At 40.6% G+C, this 22,438-nt stretch overlaps 1 protein-coding gene across 19 annotated transcripts in view; it reads left to right on the top strand.

The window, feature by feature from the left end:
- foxp1b (forkhead box P1b) overlaps window positions 1–22,438 on the top strand; it is a 474,222-nt gene that overhangs the window by 296,338 nt on the left and 155,446 nt on the right. For 16 of the 19 annotated variants that reach the window (XM_055647671.1, XM_055647675.1, XM_055647681.1 and 13 more), the window contains one exon: window positions 9,132–9,221. In XM_055647671.1, the coding sequence (XP_055503646.1) occupies window positions 9,132–9,221 (90 nt within the window). The other 3 variants (XM_055647684.1, XM_055647683.1, XM_055647685.1) reach the window with 3 other exon arrangements.

The following is a 22,438-nucleotide window of genomic DNA, read 5'->3' as shown; positions in this document are numbered from 1 at the left end:
GTTCGATCTAACCTTCCAGAGCAGCCTACCATGCAGAACCTTGTCGAACTGAAACCCATGTACACACATCTACAGCTCTGCCCTCATCGACCCTTTTGGTCACGTCTTCAAAAAAATAAATCCGATTTAGGAGACACGACCTCCCACATACAAAACCATGCTGATTATCCCTAATCGGCCCTTGTCCACCCAAATGCCTGTATAACCTATCCTTCAGAATACTCTCTAGTAACGTTCTAACTAGAGATGTTAAGCTCACCAGCCTATAGTTTCTAGCATTTTCCCTGCAGACACTTAATTAGACTAGCCAAATCTTTTCTGTGGCTAGTAAAGCAGGTTAGAGGCTGAATTTCCCATGTCAACTCCTGACACAACCAAGCAAGGCAAAGATCAGCAGCAGATAGACACCAAATGCTGGAGGAACTCCAGCGGGACAGTTACTCCAGCATTTTGTGTCTATCATCAGTTTAAGCCAGCATCTGCAGTTCCTTTCTACGCATAGACCAGCAGCATGATGGAATAATCTTTGTCTGCCTGGATTTGTGCACCTGCAACAACACACAAGAAATGTGTAAGAAGGAAATGCAGATAGACACAAAATGCTGGAGTAACATAGAAACATAGAAAATAGGTGCAGGAGTAGGCCATTCGGCCCTTCGAGCCTGCACCGCCATTCAATATGATCATGGCTGATCATCCAACTCAGTATCCTGTACCTGCCTTCTCTCCCTGATACCTTTAGCCACAAGGGCGACATCTAATTCCTTCTTAAATATAGCCAATGAACTGGCCTCAACTACCTTCTGTGGCAGTGAAACTCAGCGGGTGAGACAGCATCTCTGGAGAAAAGGAATGGGTGACGTTTCGGGTCGAGACCCTTCTTCAGACTGATGTCAGGGGAGGGGGCGGGAGAAAGATAGAATGTAGTCGGAGACAGTAAGACTCATGGGACCTTCGATTAAAACCAGCATCTGCAGTTCTTTCTTACACAAAAGGAAGCGCAGATGCTGGTTTAAACCGAAGATAAACAAATATAGCAGGAGTAACTCAGCGGACCAGACAGCATCTCTGAAGAGAAAGAATGGGTGACATTTCGGGGAAGGACCCTTCTCCAAACAACAGTCTGAAGAAGGGTCTCGACCCCAAACGTCACCCATTCCTTCGATCCAGAGATGCTGCCTGTCCCGCTGAGTTAATCCAGTTTTTTTGAGTTTATCTACAACGCACATGAAGCTTGAAACTATCAGGGACAAAACAACTTATTTAAATTGATGCCATGTCCACCATCCTAAACATTGACACCCTTTCTCACCACGGCACGCTGGTTCAGTTGTGCTATTTACAGAACCATTGCAGTTAGTAGCCTACTCTATTTTGACAGTTTCTCCCACACTTGCAACCTGCTATGAGGAGGTCCAGGTCTGTGAAGCGTATCAGAGGGAAGGGATCACTGCTGCCCAGGAGACCATGAGCAATATGCCAAATCAGGCGCTTGATCTTCAAATCCCCAATCGACCAAAGGCTGTGCTAGCACTGAAGGTGGTGGTGAATTCCATTATTCATGTCTCCTTCCCTGCGATGTGGGACCTGAGATATGAAAAGCAGACCACCACACTGCTGCAGTAGTCAGTGCAGTCACATCAGTAGGATTGTTTATTTGTGTTATTCCTGAAAAGCTTTTTGGGTATATCTCTGTAGAAAAAATAGCAAACTGAAGGAGTCGATAAAATGCTTGTCTTCCTGAATTTCCTGTAGTTAGGTATTCATTATAACGTAGCTTGGCTTTTCTTGTAATTAAAGAGGAATTGATACAGATAGCCAAAATGGTAGAAGTGGAATGATTTCAAGTGTCTGTTGGACTGAGGAAGTTTATCGCGGTAGAACATTTCAGGTGGCACAGTGGTAGAGTTGCTGCCTTTCAGCGCCAGAGAAGTGGGTTCGATCCTGACTACGGGTGCTGTCTGGACGGAGTTTATACATTCTCCCTGCGACCGCATATGTTTTCTCCGGGTGCTCTGGTTTCCACCCACACTCCAAACACATACAGGTTTGTAGCTTAATTGGCTTTGGTGAAAAAACTGTCCCCAGTGTGTAGGATGGTGTTCTGGATGTTCGCTGGTCAGCACGGACTCGGTGGGCCGAAGGGCCTCTTTCCACGCTAAAGTTTAAAGTCGAACAGGATAAAACCAAGTAGGGAATATATATATATTCATTATATATATATGCATTATATGTATATATATATGTGTGTTTTTATATATGTGTGTGTATATATATATATATGTATGTATGTATGTATATGCGTGTGTGTGTATATATATATATATATATATATATATATATATATGTATGTATGTATATGTGTGTGTGTATATATGTATGTATGTATGTATGTATGTATGAGTTGAATATTGAGATCCAAAATGTAATCAGATTGTATATTGGCTTTAGAACACTTGTGGTTACTGAATGCAATCTCTTGTAATTCTTTCACTATATTTGTTTTACCTGACTCCTGTCATTTTCTTTAGTTTGCTTTACTATCATTATGGTTTTGTAGCTCCCTTTTAAGCAAAAATGTGTCCAGATTGTTAGGTATTTTTCCTCCATTCTTTCACGCATACTGCTTGTGAACCATGAACAGGCCGAGGGTGGATGAGACCACTTAGTACCCTTTCTTCTGCGAAGTAACGACTCATTTCTGTGGACTGCTTTAAAACACTGTTTTGGTGCTACAAGATACACTGGCTTTAAACCATTCGTATCTTTAATTCCATTTTGTGGTTATTTTTATTTTTACACTTGACAGTGTGCTCATTTGATTCGCAAACAGTCCATTCATTGGGAGTTTCGTTTAGCCAAGAGACACAGCGTGGAACAGGCCCTCTGGCCAGCCAGGTCCACGCTGACCAGTGATTACCCCGTACACTAGCACTGTCCCTACACACACTAGGGACAATTTACAATTTACAGAGGCCAATTAACCTACCGACCTGTACGTCTTTGGAGTGAGGGAGGAGACTGGAGCACCTGGAGAAAACCCACGCGGTCACAGGGAGAAAGTACAAACTCCGCACAGACAACACCCGTAGTCAGAATCGAACCCAGGTGTCTGGCGCGGTGAGGCAGCAACTCCACCACTGTGCCGCCATTAAATGGTTTAGAGTTTGGTCCTTGTGTTCCAGGTTTGCTTCTCTCTCTAGTTGTAAATAGCATCTCTGAAATCTGGAATTCATCATCACACATTTTACTGGTGTGATATATTCTTGCTTTGTCTTATTTACAGTAAAGTATTTTTCACATGTAAACCTTGGATTAAAAAAAATTGGTGAACAACGCTGCATAATGCAGGAAATTAAATTTTTTGCACTTTTTGATGTTATTTTGTTATAAAATAATAATGTACAGCTTAATTAAATTTTGCGCCAAATTGCAATTTTTAAAAATATTGATTGTTTTATGATGGCTTCTAATTTTGCTGATGTTTGCATCACCATAACGTAACACTGTGGATGATGCAGAACAGCCATTGAATATGTATTCAAGGTTGTAACCTTGCAAATAATAAAGAAATTCTGTCAATATCCACACAACAGCAAATTATAGTTAGACTTGCATTGTTTGTGTATTATCTACTTAAAATAGAAATGCAAATTTAAAGCCCAAGACTAAAATGCTAGCATCGACAAAATCAAGACGGGCAACAGGCTGTGGTATTTAAATTGCTCCTCCTGCATTCCGTATAAAATCACTCGAACATAATTTATTGTCAGCATGTTTCTACTTAGTTTTAAATAGGAAATAAAATAACCACCTTAGCCAATAAAAATGTTCAGTCAGAGGCATAGATAGGGTTGACAGTCAGAACCTTTTTTTCCCCAGAGTGGCAATGTCAAATATTAGAGGGCTTCGCTTTAAGGTGAGAGGGGAAAAGTTTTAAGGACATGTGCAGAGCAAGTTTTTTTACGCAGAGGGTGGTGGGAACGCACTGCCAGATGGTGGTGGTGGTGGAGGCAGATACAATAGTGGCATTTAAGAGACTTTTGGGAAAGATACATGGATATTCGGACAATGGAGAGATAAGAATCATGGCAGAAGATATTAGTTTATCTTGGCATCATGTTCAGCACAAACATTGTGGGCCGAAGGGCCCGTTCCTGTGCTGTACTGTTTTGTGTTTTTGCAGAGCGCATTTGGGGCATTGTGAGCAGTTTTGGGCCCCATATCTGAGGAGAGATGTGCTGGCATTGGAGAGGGTCCAGAGTAGGTTTACAAGTATGATCCCAGGGATGATTGGATTAACATGTGATGAGTGTTTGATGGCTCTGGGCCTGTACTTGCTGGAATTTAGAAGGATGAGAGTGGACCTCATTGAGACTTTCAATGTCAAAAGTTACGAGAAAGCAGGAGCATGGAGTTGAGAGGGAAAGATACATCAGCCATGATTGAATAGTGTGGTAGACTCGAAGGGCCGAATGGCCTAATTCTGCTTCTGTGACTTATGTACATGTTTCAAGCATCCTTGATGTACCTTTGTGTCCTTTGGTAGTAAACCTTTCAGAATAAAATAGCTCCTGCATCTGAGCCTTCACATGTACTAAGTTAGCCAACATTCATAGTACCAATAGATAGAGCATTAAAAGTTGACTTTGACTTAGTCTGAGAAAAGAATTAACCTACATTCCTCCTCTTGATTGTCATCTGGTTATCCCAGATATGAAGAATAGATCTATGAACAATGGATGAAAGTAGGATATTTAAGGCAGATAGCCATCACCAATCGCTGAGAATGAAGAAAGAATGTCCTTCTAACGAACGTGTTGTTATTAAGGTTTTACATTTTCAGGACAAATGGTGAAGGAAATATTTTATGACTGCATATTCCTCTGTGAAAATTTAAGACTCAGTTCAGGTATAGATTATGGATTTATATAACTTTTTGCATTCACACTCAAACCACTAGATGGCACGTCCTTCCAAATTTGAAGTCAACATTGGCATCTAGTGTTATGGGAAGAGGCCTATGGCCTTCACACATGCTTTCCCAGATGGTAGCAAAACTATGTCTGGAGGTGTAGCAACATAGACTGAATATGGCTTTGATTTGTGGAATTAAAACAGAGTTAACAGCAAACACGACAAACTCCTTTAACGCTTTAAAACCTAACAGGAAAAGTGTTACAGATAGTTGCCCAAAAAGAAAAAACATATAAAGTTGGCAGAAAGAGCAGTGAACATGAGAATTGGGAAAATTTCAGATGTCAGTGAAGCAAATCCAAGAAATTGATAGGCAAAAATAAATAAAAAGGCAATAATATTCTATTGAGAAACGCAAAAAGTAACGTTACAAACTCTTACAGGGGTGATCAAGAGTAAAATGTTAGCATAGGTTAATGTAAATCCCTTGCAGACTTGTCAGGAAAAAATGTATTAGGGACTAAAGATATGACACAAATATTGAGTGTCCATTGTCATACAAGAAATGACAAAAATATTTCCAGAAATAGTGGAGAACAACCATTCTGGAGTGAATGAGGATCTGAAGGAGATTGCCATCAGTAAAAAAAATGTTATAGAGAAATGATTCAAACAATAAATCCCAGGATCTGATGCCTTGCACTCTAAGGCTGAAAGCCATATCTACGGAGTTGTACTGTATGTTAACTTCCAAAATCCCTTCAATGTGAGTATGATTCTCACAGGTCAGAGAGTAGCAAATGAAACCACATTATTTATGAAAAGAAAGAGGAGCATTGGAACCACAAAGCAATTGGCTTGACATTACAATTACTGGAATCTATTGTTAAGACAGTGCTAGCAAGACACTTGGAAAATCATAATGAGATAGGGTGAAGGCAAAATCCTGTTTGAATATGTTTCAATGAGTTGAGATTGGAGCTAGTGGCTGTAAAGTAAATGGACCTTCAGAAGACCTATATGTTTCCACACGAGAGGCTATTAAAGAAAGTTAGAACATATACTGAATTGAGGATAACACTGGATTGCGCATTGGTTAATATCTTTGACAGGAGGTGATGAAAAGTAGGGGGTATTTAAATGATGAAAAACTGAGAGATGTTGATGTTATGAGGCACTTTATGGTCTTGTACACAAATCACTGAGACTTAATTTGCAAGTTCAACGTGCAATTAAAAAGGCAATTGATATGTTGGAGGATTTGAATACTGGAGTAAAGACAGTGAAGGCTGCCACTGGAATACTGTGTTTGGGTCTGGTCTTTCCTGGCTAATACATGCAATAGGGGAACTGCAAGGAAAGTTCACCAGATTGATTCCTAGGCTGGGATGTTTGTCCCACGAGGAGAGATTAAACAGATGGGTCGTATCCATCTTCAGCTTTGAAGAATGAGTGTTGATATCGTTGAAATGTGCAAAATTCTTAAAGGGCTTGACAGGGAAAGATACAGGGATAATAATGTTGTGTCTGGTGTTGTACAATCAGCAGTGCCTCCAAGCACAAAGGCAGGGCCTCTCATGATTGAGATGACACACTGTTGTTGTTCCTTCAAAGAGCCAAGAACTTGTGGAATTCTCTACAACAGAAAACACATTTGTTGAGTATATTAAGAAAAGGATCGATGGATTTTTAGATATTAACGGAGCCTGATCATCGGGCTCAGGTTAAAAAAAAAATCAGTAATTAAATCATTGAACGGTGGGCGGGGGCTGTGGGGGGGGGGGGGGAGAACAGTATAGTGGGGCCGAACGGCCCAATTCCGATTCTGTTTCTTATGTTCTTAATTATCTTCATGATATTTGCATTGAGGCACATGTCTAATATATTTAATATTTTCTGAATCCCATTTGGGCAGATTATCAGCTTAAAACAGTAAAAAACTTATAATGTTGTGATATATTTGCTTTGACTTATGCTCGGTGCTTTTCTAAGCTGCATATTGGTCATATGATCCTGCCTTTCTGAGCATTAATATACGAACAATCAACTCCACCTAATATATGTCTTGGGTTTGTCATAATACATGCTGTTACTCACATTTGTGAGCTTTAGTTGCTGCTGTCTGTCAGCCTCTGGTAGTTTATCTTTGGTGTCTGGATTTGCTTTAAGACTTGTATGTCTATCACGGTAGTGTTGCTTTGAATGTGAGATCAAAAGAAGATGAGTTCCAGAAAAAAATTTCCTTGTATGAAGAAAGGAACAGTCTTGTGTAAACATTCCAGTGACAGCTCCCAATGAGTTATTTTACTGGAGCATTAGCACCCGGGATGACAGACAGGCTGAGACGGTGCAAAATAACAAATCAGTCCCTGTGTATGAGCAGGCAGTTGCCACAACAGAAATAAGATTTCTAAAGGAATTTTGTTCTAGTTTCATTGAAAACGTTTGTGTGGCAGCTCATCTTTTTACAAGCTGTCTTGTCGCAGAGTGTTGCAAAGCGCTGGTAGTTTTCTTTGCTGGTAGATGTTTGCATTGACGCACACACCTGACAGAAAGGAGCAAGCAATATGAGTAGAAACAAGGACAGATTTAAGAGCAAAGTTACCAAGGGTATTGTACTTCTCTGCTTATTTCTCATTTACTTCTGTGAGTAGTATTTGCACTGTTGAAACAGGCATTTTTTTAAAAAGCTGGGCAGAAATGGCAGCCTTCCAGTATATTTTCATTTCGATGTGCTTCAGCTGCACGGCACTTCCTGTTTATTCAACATCTTTACACCATTCTTCAACCCCCGCTCCACAGCAACAGGCAAAGAACAACTGCAAGCCGACGGAAATTTAGAGGCACTAAGCTCTTTCGGTAAACTTCCCCACTTTCTCTGTAATTGTTTGTGTCATATCCAGAATTAAATCTGTCACATGAAACGAGTCTGATGCGCTGAATAAGGGAGTTGTCGAAAGATGCAAATGTTACGATTTAACCTTAAATCGGCAGTAAATTAGGTCATGCTGAGAAGTAAGGAAAATGTTACAAAGAATTAGTTTATATTTCATCAATTTGTGTTGTGTATGCATACAAGGCACGTGGGCATAAATGGAATGTCTTGACGAATGGAGTCTAATAACAGATAATAACAAAGAATATGCAGTCTGTAGAGGCACACACAATACATGTTTGCAAAATAAAATTCAACTGCATTAAAGTTGTCTTGTGCTTAAAAGTGGTTCGATGTTTGGAACTGGTCTGAACTGTTTTCTAGTAGGAGTAATCACATGGGGGAAGGGAATGGAAAGAGTGACTGAATTTATTTACTCAGATGTTATGCTTATGTAGGTGTGGAACTCAGTCAGTGTGGGAACTATGAGTTGCTTGCTTATTGGTATCTTCATAGTTCTGATGGCCATCAAATTTCCCAGCTTATTGCTTTTGTTTATTCTGGACAGCCTCTGTTTGATTATTTATCAGAAGGAAAAGGGAGTAGTTTGGGCATAAAACAACTGTGTCGGGTTTTACTTTCCAGCAGCCAGTCTATGGTTTAGTGCATCTCAAAGCTTTTAAAAGCCAACAATCTAGGGTATGATTTTAGCTTTGATGTTATGTTACAATTTTTCTTTACAAATTCAGTCATTACTACCCCCGAGCGCATTGTATTTGTGAGCATATATTTAATGATCTGGCCATTGATTTTATTTACATGTAATTTTCATAGAATTAGGATAGCTTTTGTGATTTTTGTTTTCTTTTGCTTTGGAGAACATTTGTCCCATTTTTCTCCCACTCACATGGCCACGAGGGATTCTTTGGCTCTGTCCGCTCTGAAGCACGCTTGCTTGCCGGCTCTTCACAATGCATTGTTCCCTTTTGAAAAATTCATATCAAATGACAACCATCCATCAACACAGTCTGAGATTTTAGTGGAGAGGGAGACATTGGAATGCCAATTTTTTTGTTGATGCACATTAATGTCCAATAAAAGCAACTGTTGGTTTTAAAGAGACTTGCAGAATTTAATGCGGAATAATTATTTGCGGCACTGCCTTCAATGGAAATAAATTAAGTTTTATCTATTGAAATGTTTAACTTGTAGTTTTTAATGGTACAACAAATGGTATGCAGCACTGTTTGCTGTTGTTATTCTTTGGAGCATGGAGTAGTAAACTGTCCCACTGGGTGTATTTATAGTTAAAACGTGAATGTTATTCTTTTTTATGCAGGCTCTTCAGGTTGCACGGCAGCTTCTGCTACAGCATCAAGTTAGTGGGTTGAAGTCTCCCAAGGGAAATGACAAGCAACCAACCTTACAGGTAAGTGTATTTTTATATAGATTATACATAATACACACATTTATGTAAACATGGCTCTTTTTTGGAAATGGAACCGTGAGCTAAACTTTCCTGTGCCACATTGAATAGAATGACAACATAGTCCTCGGTTAATGAGTTATTGTACTTAAATCGGTCTAACACCAGGCACTGTAGCTGTGCTAATGTTTCCGAACATTCCTCCCCCCCCCCCAAAAAAAAAAAAGAACTACTTCCTGTATGTTAGTGTGGATTGAAATTTGACAGGATCAAAGTAATCACTTTTTATAGCCAAGCTAGGGATTTTGTGACAGAGGTTAACAGACCCCACATAGTGGTAGATGTTGTTTTAGTCAGCTTTTGATTCATCTAAAAGCCCGATGATGATCAAAATGAATATCATTATTGATATTTTACTAATCAATTTTCATTAAATGCACCTTTCCTACATTGTGATGCTGCCTTGGGATCTTTCATCGTTTTGTGCATAAATGTTTATGCTTTCTATTTCATGACCGATCTCTGTATTCTGTGTTGTATTCTCATCGAGGTTATATTAAATACATTCAGTAATATGCACTGTTGCCTGTTTTAATGGAGAGAGAGAAGCAAGCTACCTAAATTTCTGTAAACAGGCAAAATCTTGAACTAGGATTGCAAAGTGTTTATGGTGGAGGAAGTTTTTTTTATGTAGAAAGCAATGCAAAACAAATATGTATATGTGTATATATAAGAAACAAAAAATAATAGTTATGAGATTTTTGGTTGGAAATTTATTATCATCTTAACACTGCACCTCAGAACTCCAGTCATGAAACAAAACAAAGAAAGTCTTGTGTTGGTAAAATGCCTTTCATACCCCTTGCAGAACATCCCAAAGCACTTTATAGCCAATGAATAACTTTAAAGGGTGGTTACTGTTGTTACATAGGAAATGCAGATGCCCCATTATGCACAGCAGCATTCCAGAAATAGCAGTCTGATAATTTACTTGCAGTGCCCTCAATAATGTTTGGGACAAAGACCCATCATTTATTTATTTGCCTCTGTACACCACAATTTGAGATTTGCAATAGAAAAAAAAAATCACATTTAGTTAAAGTGCACATAGACAGATTTTATTGAAGGGTATTTTTACACATTTTGGTTTCACCGTGTAGAAATTATAGTTGTGTTTATACATAGTCCCCCCAGTTCAGGGCACCATAATGCTTGGGACACATGGCGTCACAGGTGTTTGTAATTGCTCAGGTGTGTTTAAATGCCTCCTTCACACAGGTATAAGAGAGCTCTCAACACCTAGTCTTTCCTCCAGTCTTCCATCACCTTTGGAAACTTTTATTGCTGTTTATCAACATGAGGACCAAAGTTGTGCCAATAAAAGTCAAATAAGCCATTCTGAGACTGAGAAACAAGAATGAAACTGTTAGAGACATCAGCCAAACCAACTGTTTGGAACCTCATTAAAAAGAACGAGAGCACCGGTGAACTTACTAATTGCAAAGGGACTGGCAGGCCAGGGAAGACCTCCACAGCTGATGACACAAGAATTCTTTTTATAATAAAGAAAAATCCCAAAATACTTGTTTGACTGATTAGAAACACTCTTCAGGAGTCAGGTGTGGATTTGTCAATGACCACTGTCCGCAGAAGACTTCATGAACAGAAATACAGAGGCTACACTGCAAGATGCAAACCACTGGTTAGCTGCAAAAATAGGATGGCCACATTATAGTTTGCCAAGAAGTATTTAAAAGAGCAACCACAGTTCTGGAAAAGGTCTTGTGGCGAGATAAAGACACAGATTAACTTATATCAGAGTGAGGGCAAGAGCAAAGTATGGAGGAGAGAAGGAACTGCCCAAGATCCAAAGCATACTGCAGATCCAAAGCATATCATAGAAACATAGAAATTAGGTGCAGGAGTAGGCCATTCGGCCCTTCGAGCCTGCACCACCATTCAATATGATCATGGCTGATCATCCAACTCAGTATCCCGTACCTGCCTTCTCTCCATAACCTCTGATCCCCTTAGCCACAAGGGCCACATCTAACTCCCTCTTAAATATAGCCAATGAACTGGCCTCGACTACCCTCTGTGGCAGAGAGTTCCAGAGATTCACCACTCTCTGTGTGAAAAAGGTTCTTCTCATCTCGGTTTTAAAGGATTTCCCCCTTATCCTTAAGCTGTGACCCCTTGTCCTGGACTTCCCCAACATCGGGAGCAATCTTCCTGCATCTAGCCTGTCCAACCCCTTAAGAATTTTGTAAGTTTTTATAAGATCCCCTCTCAATCTCCTAAATTCTAGAGAGTATAAACCAAGTATATCCAGTCTTTCTTCATAAGACAGTCCTGATATCCCAGGAATCAGTCTGGTGAACCTTCTCTGCACTCCCTCTATGGCAATAATGTCCTTCCTCAGATTTGGAGACCAAAACTGTACGCAATACTCCAGGTGTGGTCTCACCAAGACCCTGTACAACTGCAGTAGAACCTCCCTGCTCCTATACTCAAATCCTTTTGCTATGAAAGCTAACATACCATTCGCTTTCTTCACTGCCTGCTGTGAAACACGGTGGTGGGGGTGTATAGACAAAGACAATAGATGCAGGAATAGGCCCTTCAAGCCAGCACCCCCTTTAATGTAATCATGGCTGATCATCCACAATCAGTACTCCATTCCTGTCTCCTCACCATATCCCCCGACTCCGCTATCTTTAAGAGCTCTATCTAACTGGCCTGGGCAAGCATGGCTGCTGACGGTACTGGCTCACTTATCTTCATCGATGAGACAACTGCTGATGGTAGTCCCATAATGAATTCTGAAGTGTATAGACACATCCTATCTGCTCAATTCAAACAAATGCCCCAAAACTCATTGGCCAGAGGTTCATTCTACAGCAAGACAATGTCGCTCTTCTAGGGAGATGCTAACTGCATTTCGTTGTCTCTGTACTGTACACTGCACAATGACAATAAAGTTGAATCGGAATCTGAATCTGAAACATATTGCTAAAGCATCAAAGTAGTTTTTCAAAGCTAAAAAAATGGTCAATTCTTGAGTGGCCAAGTCAATCACCCGATCTGAATACAATTGAGCATGCCTTTTATATGCTGAAGAGAAAACTGAAGGGGACTAGCCCCCAAAACAAGCATTAGCTAAAGATGGCTGCAATACAGGCCTGGTAGAGCATCACCAGAGAACTGGTGATGTCCATGAATCGCAGACTTCAAGCAGTCATTGCTTGCAAAGAATATGCAACAAAATACTAAACATGACTACTTTCATTTACATGACATTGCTGTGTCCCAAATATCATGGTGCCCTGAAATGGGAGGACTCTGTATAAACCCTGCTGTAATTTCTACATGGTGAAACCAAAATGTATAAAAATGGCCTTTATTAAAATCTGACAATGTGCACTTTAACCACATATGTTTTTTTCTATTACAAATCTCACATTGTGGAGTACAGAGGCAAATAAATAAATGATGGGTCTTTGTCCCAAATATTATGCAGGGCACTGTTTCTGTGATGTTGGTTGAGAGCTAAATATTGGCCAGGACACCAGTGCTAATTCCCATGTTCTTCCATGGAATTGTGTCACATTACAGCAAAGACAAGACAGGGTCTTGGTTTAATATCTCGTCCAATAGATGGATGAATGCCCTGTCTTCCAGCAACAACCTCGGACAAAGCTTTTGCATACGAGTCAAGGAATAGCCTAACCTTCTGATTAATTGCCCAAGGGTATAATGGTCAATCATTTCCTTGCCCAGTTCTTCCCACATCTCCAATCTAAGGTAATGTTGAAAGGGTGGTGAACCTGCGGAATTCATTGCCACAGACTGCTGTAGAGGCCAAGTCAATGGATATTTTTAATGCAAAGATTGACTTAGGAAGGGTGTCGGGGTTATGGGGAGAAGGCAGGAGAATGGGGTTGAGATGGAAAGATAGATCAACCATGATTGAATGACAGAGTAGACTTAATGGGTCGAATAGCCTAATTCCTATAACCCATAAGCATTAATTGATCCAGAGCAAGTAATTTAGTGTTGAACAGCAATTCTGCCTGGAGTTTCCTTTGAAATTGTCACTGAGTTCTCCCTACAATGCACTTTCTTTGAAAACTAACTTTAGGTGCAGTTGTTTAAAACAATGAAGTGATCTTTTTATACGTGAATCCTGATCGTGATTAAAGCAGGGAAGGGTGTCCTGGTATTTCACGTTTTTAATTTGAAGGATTCGGTCACTACAGATGAAGGATTAATACTGAAGCTATTCATGATCAGTCGAGTACCTGAGCTGACTGTCACGAGAGACTCGCAGTCTGGCAATTGTTCGACTACACCTACTCACCAAGAAAAATAAAGTGGCTTTCATGTGAGCAATTAAGTCGTTTTTGCCATTATCACTTGATTGACAATTAAAATTATAGACACCTCTCCCTTCTATCTTCTTCCCCGTCTTAAACGTGACTGCATATGCAAATATGCATGTCTATATTCCTTTAGGTGCATACAAATGTGCGTAAACACACAATCGCCTAGATTATTGGGACAGTACTACTGAATTTAATTCTGTACTGTAAAGCTTTCCTGACCTGCAGAAAATGTTCTTCTGTTGTCTTGCAAAAAAAACTCCACAGACCTTAAACTAGCAAATATGATAATTGCTGCAAGATGTAGAGGAGTACATTCTGGGCCATTTGTTGTAACGAGCTTGTGCTCACCAGACTGTTGGAAGTTGCTTCCATTTACTTCAATTGACCAACGCATCATTCTGCCTAAGCCATTGTTAGTTTTCCAGAGTTAAGTACGAATCGCAGAAATCCTGTGTCTTGTGCATTGTCTAAGGCAGATATTGCACAAAATTTGACTCGCTTCTCATATCAGGCTGTAAAAGAGTGTAAATCGATTCTTCGAGCTAATGCACAGCGCACAACTATTTTTTGAGGAGATACAAAGACAAACTAAATACATTTGACTAATCATTAATGTTTAAATTGCTGACAATTTTGCAAAGAATGTCACATGTAATTATGGACATCCCTTTCCCCTATTACTTAGTTTACACATGGAACACTGCAAAAAAGAGTCTCCCACCTAGCTAATTAACATTATCACTGAAATGGTAGGGTTGAGTCATTAGTTCCATGTGCATTTAATTAGAGGCAGACTGAAATTGGATTTAACTTATTACTTTTCATGGATCACTTTCTTGTCATCACTTCAAATTGGATTGCAGCCCCAGGTAACTAATTATGAGAGCCACAGGATCAAGAGTGAAGAAGAAGGTAATTAGTGACCACTGCGCTGGACCCGTGCTGATAGTCCACTAATACTGTGGAAAAATATAGTTTTATTTTGTAACACTGCCACAAGCAGGGGCACTTAAAATTGTGGAAATAATATTCTGCTTTGTTTGGAGTCACGGGAAGGCTGCTGCCACCTGTTGTGGTTTACGTGATGTGCAGCTGTGTTGAAGATGTTCTGTCCACATGGTTCCACAATGAACTTCTTAATGTGCAGTTTAAACAAGCGAAGTCAACATATTGCATGTAGGCATGAGGTAATGCAAGAACTATGTGCTGGGAGGTTTTTTTCATCTGCGTGTGAAAGAAAAAGCTATCAAACCAAACAGTGCAGCGGGATGTGGAGCTAAATTTAATGTTTTGGGTTAGTGTACTTGGGAAACTGTCAGAATAACCAACTGTTCTCCATTCAAAGTGCCCTCCATTCATCTGATTTTCTTACTGGGTGAAAATTGTCTGATGTCTTGGTATCATAAAAAATATGTATGAGGAACAACGAGGACATTATGACGTGATCTTTGCAACCAGTGCTCATTATTTCCTGTATAATATTAGTTGGCTCAAGAAACAGTCTGAGCTCAAAGCAGAGGCATTATAATTTAATAGTCTCTTAATTCTCCTTCACTGAATAGAAATCCACAGGTTATAAAAAGCATCCTTCACATCCTTAATAATGGCTTAAACTAAATCATTGTGTGGTTTAGAGGGTTTCTTACTCTGGATCAAATAGTGTAGTGTTTTCTCTCTTTTTGAACGCTGGCTGAATGGGGATCACGGTGGGAGATGAATACTTACCTTTTCTTCAAAGTCTGAAGGTTTTTTTGTGTCGCGAGCCAAGGTCTTTTTCCTTTGGTCGGAGGAAGCAGCCTTTGAACTACTGTGCTGTACACACCATGGCATTGTCCTTCCGTATGTACACCAAACTGCACAAAATCTGCAACACATTACAGCGCAGCACTGGAGCCCATCCAGTGGTTAGAATATTTCCTGAAGCCTAGAATAACAGCAGTTGATGGAAGCGCCGCACTATAGAAGTGACAATGAGGGGCGGACTCCCATTGTTGGCATTATGCCCAGTCAGAAAAGCTAGCTGAAAAAGCAAGACGGCAGTATCGCTGCCATCCATATGGGTTTAGTAGGTAATAGTTGGATGAAGCTAATTTATTTTTGAAAAGGGAATGTATGTTAAATAAAGTGTCAGCATCAATCCACTCCAGTTCTTGCTTGTATAATGCTGAATTTGAGTAGTGATTACATACTTAATGGTGTCTCACTAATATAAATCGGGGCTTGTCCCCCAACATCATAAATTGGCTTTGTGGATGTGGAATGTCTTTGTTACTGCCGCATACATTTTTGCAGTCAAAATGTTTCCACAAAGATGAAGGATGTTTTTAAGAAATGTTTTACATATCATAAATCTTTAACTCGGACATGAGATACTGGAATCAAACTGGTATTGCTGCCTACATTAAGTAGTTCTTGTTTTACAGATTTTCTCTTTTGAATTATGGCCAATCTGCGCAAATGTAAAAATCACCATAACTCGCACACCCCAACTTTCTGTGTCTCAAGTGTAGCTTTTTTAAATTCCTTCGGAAGAATTTTAATGTGAACAGACTTAAGTCATTGGTTTTGTACACTGGGGAAAGAGTATAGTTGACACTAGTGTAACTTGTTCATGAGTCTTCTGTGTGATTATGCCACTCAATGTAAGGTTAGAATTTAAATTGGAGGAATCTTACCAATGCATATATTTTTAAATGAATAAATGCATTTCTACAACATGTTTGAAATTCTTTGTTTACAATTAAGGTCATACAATTATAATCATGCTAATTTCCTAAGCTTCTTCTGAGACGGATTATTAGTTTAGTTTAGTTTTGAGATACAGCACGGAAACGAGCCTTTCAGCCTACCGAGTCCGCACCGACCAACGATCTCCGTTCACTTGCACTATCCTACACTCAGGACAATTTTACATTGATACCAAGCCCATTAACCTACAAACCTGTACGTCTTTGGAGTCAAAGTTCTCGGAGAAAACCCACGCGGTCACTGGAAGAATATTCAAACTCCATACAGACAGCACCGCCTGTAGTCAGGATCGAACCCGGGTGTCTGGCGCTGAAAGGCAGCAACTCTATTGCTGTGCCACCCATTTGGTTATTTTTATCCATGGTTATCTTTTGGTAATCAAGGAACTGGAAGCCTATCACCAATGCCGTCTCCACAAAATCCTCCAAATCACTAAAAAGACAAACAAACTCATGCTGCCTCAGGCCAAGACCCTGGTTATAATAGTTAGTTTAGTTTATTGTCACCTGTACAGAAGTACAGTGACAATCTTTTTTGCGTGCTATCTAGCCAGCGGAAAGACTATACATAATTCCAATCGAGCCGTCCGCAGTGTACAGTGATTTGGCTATGTCGGGTCAGCCATGTTATTCACACACTGAACACATGCCAGCCTCGTACAGCAGGCACTGTCTTACAAGCTCTGTCATTGCAGATGGGGGGGAATATCTAAGGGTCTACTCATACCTTCCTTGAAGAAATGCACTTGATTCCAAGAGATTCTAGGTCACAGCCAAACCATGTATGGGAATACACAGAGTTTTGCATAAGAAAGAGTGGGTAAGAGGAACTTCATAAATAAGAACAGAAAATAGTGCAAATACTCTGCAGGTTATTCAGCATCTATGGAGAGAGGAACACATTGAGACAATGACAATAAATTTGAATACAATACAATACAATACAGTTTAATGTTACAGGTTTGATCTGAATTGCTAACTCCACTTTCCTCTCTCCTCTGCTGAATATTTACGGCATTTTCAGTTCTGCGTTCAGCTATCCAGTATCTGCAGTTCTTGTTTGCTTTCAGATGACAACTAGAGAACAAAAACACGAAGAAAACAATTAACTCTTTGACATTGATCATCTAACGAGGGCTCAAGGGCACATATGTGCACCCCCAATTTTGTGGCAGAGCTTGTAAATAGTATAGGCGTTATGGGACTAGACCTGTGATCTAGAGATCCAGCCTAATGATAAGAACTACAACTGTCTGGAAATTCAGTCACGTAATGCCATTTTATTTTCCAGCATTATGCAATAAATGGCAAGTAAGACTCATTCTATAGCAAGTGTCGGGAAATGAAGAGCAGGAATTTGCAACGCTTGAAATTCAACGGCAATGTTAAAACTAAATCTCTCACCGTTGATATCTCTGGGCTCAACACTGATCAGGAATATAACTGTAGATATGTTGGATTAACTCAGCGGGAGAGGCAGCATCTCTGGAGAGAAGAAATGGGTGACGTTTAGGGTCTGAAGAAGGGTCTGAAACGTCACCATTCCTTCTGTCCAGAGTTGCTGCCTGTCCCGCTGAGTTACTCCAGCTTTTTGTGTCTATCTTCGATTTACACCAGCATCTGTAGTTCTTTCCCACACAGGAATATAACTGTGTCAGCCACTAATGTATTGCGAATACAAACAGGTTTGAGACGGGCTATTGCACGCACTGGTGGTCACCTTGTGACTCTACAAAGTATTTCCATCATCTATAAGACACACCTCAGAAAGGAATGTTCTCCAGTTTGTCTGGCCACAACAAGCATGAAGCTTGACATCACTCTGGACAGTGCTGCCCACTTGTTTGGCCTCCCCAACCATAAACATTGATATCCTTTCCACCAGACCACCGTAGCTGGATGTTGAGCCAACTGCAAGATGCACCCAAGCCACTTCCTTGGACAGCATCACTTTTAAAACCAATTCCAAAATAGAAATCACAGTGCTTTGGAAATACAGCACAGTTCATTCAATGTGGTGTGGTTAAAATCTTGGAACTCTCCATCTAATAGCATTATGCGTGTACCTTTAGCACATGGTCTGCAGTAAGCCACTTTCTCCACTCTCACATTAAAACCCATGCCCTCTACTTTCAGATCCTCCTATCAAGGGAGAAAGACCTTCCAGTCTATTTTCACCCCTTATGATTTTATAACTTCTATAAGATCACCCCTTAACATGCTACACTTCAGTGAAAATGTTCCCGAGCTATCCAGCCACCTTTGTAACTCAAAGCCTCGAGACCCTGCAACATCTTTGCGAATCTTCTCTGCACTCTTTCCAGCTGAATCATAATCGTACTTCATTAGCCAAGTATGTTTTGCTGCATACAAGGAATTTGTTTTGCCGTACAGTCATACCAATAAAAAGCAACAGAACACATAGAATACATTTTACCATAAACATCCACAACCGTGACTCCTCCACATTCCACGCTGTGATGGAAGGCGAAAAAAAAGTTCATTCTCTTCCCTTCTTTGTTCTCCCACGGTCGGGGGCCTCGAGCCTTGCGTTGACGGGGCGATCTTGGCTCCCGTAGCCAGCGGCGTTTGGGCGCTCACGTCGGGGCGAGCAAGCTCCTGCATCACGGGTGGAATCTCAGCTCCCCCGCGCCAAGCGATCTGACCCTGGGTCGGGGCTGGTCGAAACCTTCTGCGTCATTTGGAGCTCCCGACATCGGTCTCAACCCGAGACTGCGAGCTCCTCGATGGTGAAATCCGCAGGCCGTGATTGGAGCATCCTTCCCATAGCTGGGCAACTAGAACTGTACACAGTGGTCTCACTGGTATGGTCTCACCAATACCCTGCACAGTTGTAACATGACATCCCAACTGCTGCACTCAACCCCTTAACTGCAGAAGGTAATAGTGCCAAATGCTGTCTTCACTACTCTGTCTTCCTGCATTGCCACTTCCAGAGAACTATGTACCTGCATAGTTGAGAAAGTTATATATCAACGCTGCCCTTTACTGGAACGTAAAGCCATTCCATTCCCTCGGTGTGTGATCATTGGACATACAGTTACTCAATTATTTTTTTTGCAGCTGAGTTTAGTTTAGATTAGAGATACAGTGCGGAAACAGGCCTTTCAGCCCACCAAGCCTGCGCCGACTGCCAATCCCCATGCACTAGCACTATCCCACACACACAAAAAATTGTACAATTTTACCAAAGCCAATTAACCTACAAACATGTACGTCTTTGGAGTGTAGGAGGAAACTGGAGCACCTGGAGAAAACCCATGCGGTCACAGAACGTACAAACTCCCTACAGACAGCACCCGTAGTCAGGATCGAACCCAGCAACCTTACCGCTGCGCCATTGTGTCACCCCGATTCCACCACTATGTAATTTAGGCAGTTGAAGGGAAGCTTGATCTGCACGCTATGATGACACAGCACCGGGCAACCATTGGCATCCAATGACTTATTTCCCAATAGAGAAGTTAGTGCCTTTTAGGCACAAATTCATTGTCATTTCTTTGGAAGATGACTTGCATTCTGCCATTCTGTTGGTCACCCTGCTTTTTGCCTGTCTGTACATACATCTGGTAGTACTAGTAATTTGCCATCCTTTCCTGCAAGCAAGAAGGCAGCATGGTCTTGAGAATCATTCAGTCGAGTGGAAGGTATGTCCTCTATGGCTGAATACCTGGATTGTATTCAAGCTACCAAACACCATCGCAAATTTTGTACCAATGCTATGTGTGAGTGTGTGATAAAGCACTTGAATGGTAGAAATGAATCCTGATTCAATTTGTTGGAAGTTGGGTGATGTGAATGTAGTAATTGAGCAGTAGCTGAAGATTAGTGCACTTGGTAGAATATTCACGCTATTCATCGACCTTGACAATTCATTGTATCCAGGTCCTCAGAGTTTGACACAAAATGCTGGAGTAACTCAGCGGGACAGGCAGCATCTCTGAAGAAGGGTCTTGACCTGAAACTTCACCCATTCCTTCTCTCCAGAGATTCTGCCTGTCCCGCTGAGTTCTCACAGCATTTTGTGTCTATCTTCTGTTTAAACCGGCATCTGCAGTTCTTTCCTGCTCAACCCACAAACCTTTACGTCTTTGGAATGTGGGAAGAAATCCACGCCGTCACAGAAAGAACGTCTAAACTCCCTCCAGACAGCACCTGTAGTCTGGATCGAACTCGGATCTCTGGCTGCCGAGAAGCTGATAAAATAAGGATGGAGCTGAAGAAGTGGCTTTTAAGAAGGTGAATTATGATGTTGTCTATGTTAAGTGATGCAGAGGTAGTATCCAGAGAATTCCAGAGCTTCGTTCTATTTGGTTTGGATATCTGACGTACATTCAAGCTTTAGTTCTTTTGAAGTCAGTGGTACCTCGATACTGGCAGGTTGTAATTCAGAAGTCCAAACTGAACTCGCTGTTCTTCTTGGGGTACATTAGGTTACAATTGATACCTGAGACTGCGCCAAATGCGGAACCTACTTAATGCATTTGCTTTTGGAGTTTATCCGACTGCCCAAACCACTGTTTGCCCTTTTCCGCAGAGCTTTACCAAAGGTAATTTGTGCGACTATAAATGTCTCTGAAAATATGACTTGTAAAGTATGTTTGCCACAGATAGGATGTTTGGTGCACAATAGAGGTGCTACACGGTACTGTGCCAATTTGATTTTAATCTTAAAATAACCCAATATATTTTGTTATTTGAAATACATAAACCTGCTGATATTGTAAAGATGTTATATATAGTCTGCAGAGGAACATCATGTAGATTTATTATAAACACCAGCAAAGAACAATTGAGTTGGATTCTTTGTCCTGCATTGTACATTCTATGTAAGATACCGTTTGACTGAACATAATGTTATGCCTTGAACTTTTATGGCTACTCTAAACCTCCAGTCGAAAGAAACACTGCATTGGCCTTCAGCATGCTCTCCATATTTATTTATTTAGCCGTTTTTTAAGAACATTTCAGCTTGGTTTGGACACTTTTCACAATTTACACTTGATAGAATGCAGTTGTGCAATTATTGACCATTGAACTAATAATCCGCAGAATGTACATTGAGTGTGCACCATGGCATTATGGGATCTTAAATTGAGCGATTTTTATTAGATCTGTAAATATAACACTAATTCAACAAAAGTGACCACAAAGCTAATAGATGTCATAAAAATCAACCTGTTTGAGTGAGTGCAAACAGTGAAGGTAAAGCTTTTGAAACCACTTTGAGCTCGGAAGGGCCAAGAACAAGATCCTTCTTTCCATCCACCCAAGATTCCCAACATCATAATTGACTATACTGAGCAAATCAAATTGACTCTATGGACACACCATTCTGGAGTAACTCAGCGGGACAGGCAGCATCTCTGGAGAGAAGGAATGGGTGACGTTTCGGGTCGAGACACTTCTTTCAGAAACGTCACCCATTCCTTCTCACCAGAGATGCTGCCTGTCCGGCTGAGTTACTGCAGCATTTTGTGTCTTATCTTCGGTTTAGACCAGCTTCTGCAGATCCTCCCTACACATGACTCTATATGTCATTGGGTGACTGAGGTCATTGAACACAAAGGCTGCAAAGCCATACGACATCCCAGCTGTGGTGTCAGAAAATCTGTTCAGTTTCTCAGGTTATGGAACAACCCTAGACATCAAGATCTGGACAATGTGCAGATTTGGTTATTATAAAAAGTAAAATTCACACCATTCAGCTGCCAGGCAATGAATGCCAAGAGAAAATTAATCATCTAATTGTGATTCTAAATGGCATTAACATCATCATCTCTTCCCACTCAAAAATGCTGGGGTGGAGGTTGCTGGTGGTAGTATTATAGACAAGATCGGCTAAAGGATTAGTTACACAAATGTCATGGTTGTTAGTCAGATCATTGGACAGCAATAAATCTGTTAGTCAATGATCTTCTGCTCAAATATCTAGAAGAGATTTCCCATCTAATTGTTATCCAATGACCTAGAAGGAACACACATGCACGGAGACTTTCAATGAGAACAGAATAGACTCTGAGTAGTAGAGTCTGAAGAAGGGTCTTGACCTGAAACGTCACCTATT

The sequence above is a fragment of the Leucoraja erinacea genome, chromosome 16 (genome assembly GCF_028641065.1).
Source record: "Leucoraja erinacea ecotype New England chromosome 16, Leri_hhj_1, whole genome shotgun sequence".
Lineage (NCBI taxonomy): Eukaryota > Metazoa > Chordata > Chondrichthyes > Rajiformes > Rajidae > Leucoraja > Leucoraja erinaceus.
This window is presented reverse-complemented; position numbering and strand designations above follow the sequence as displayed.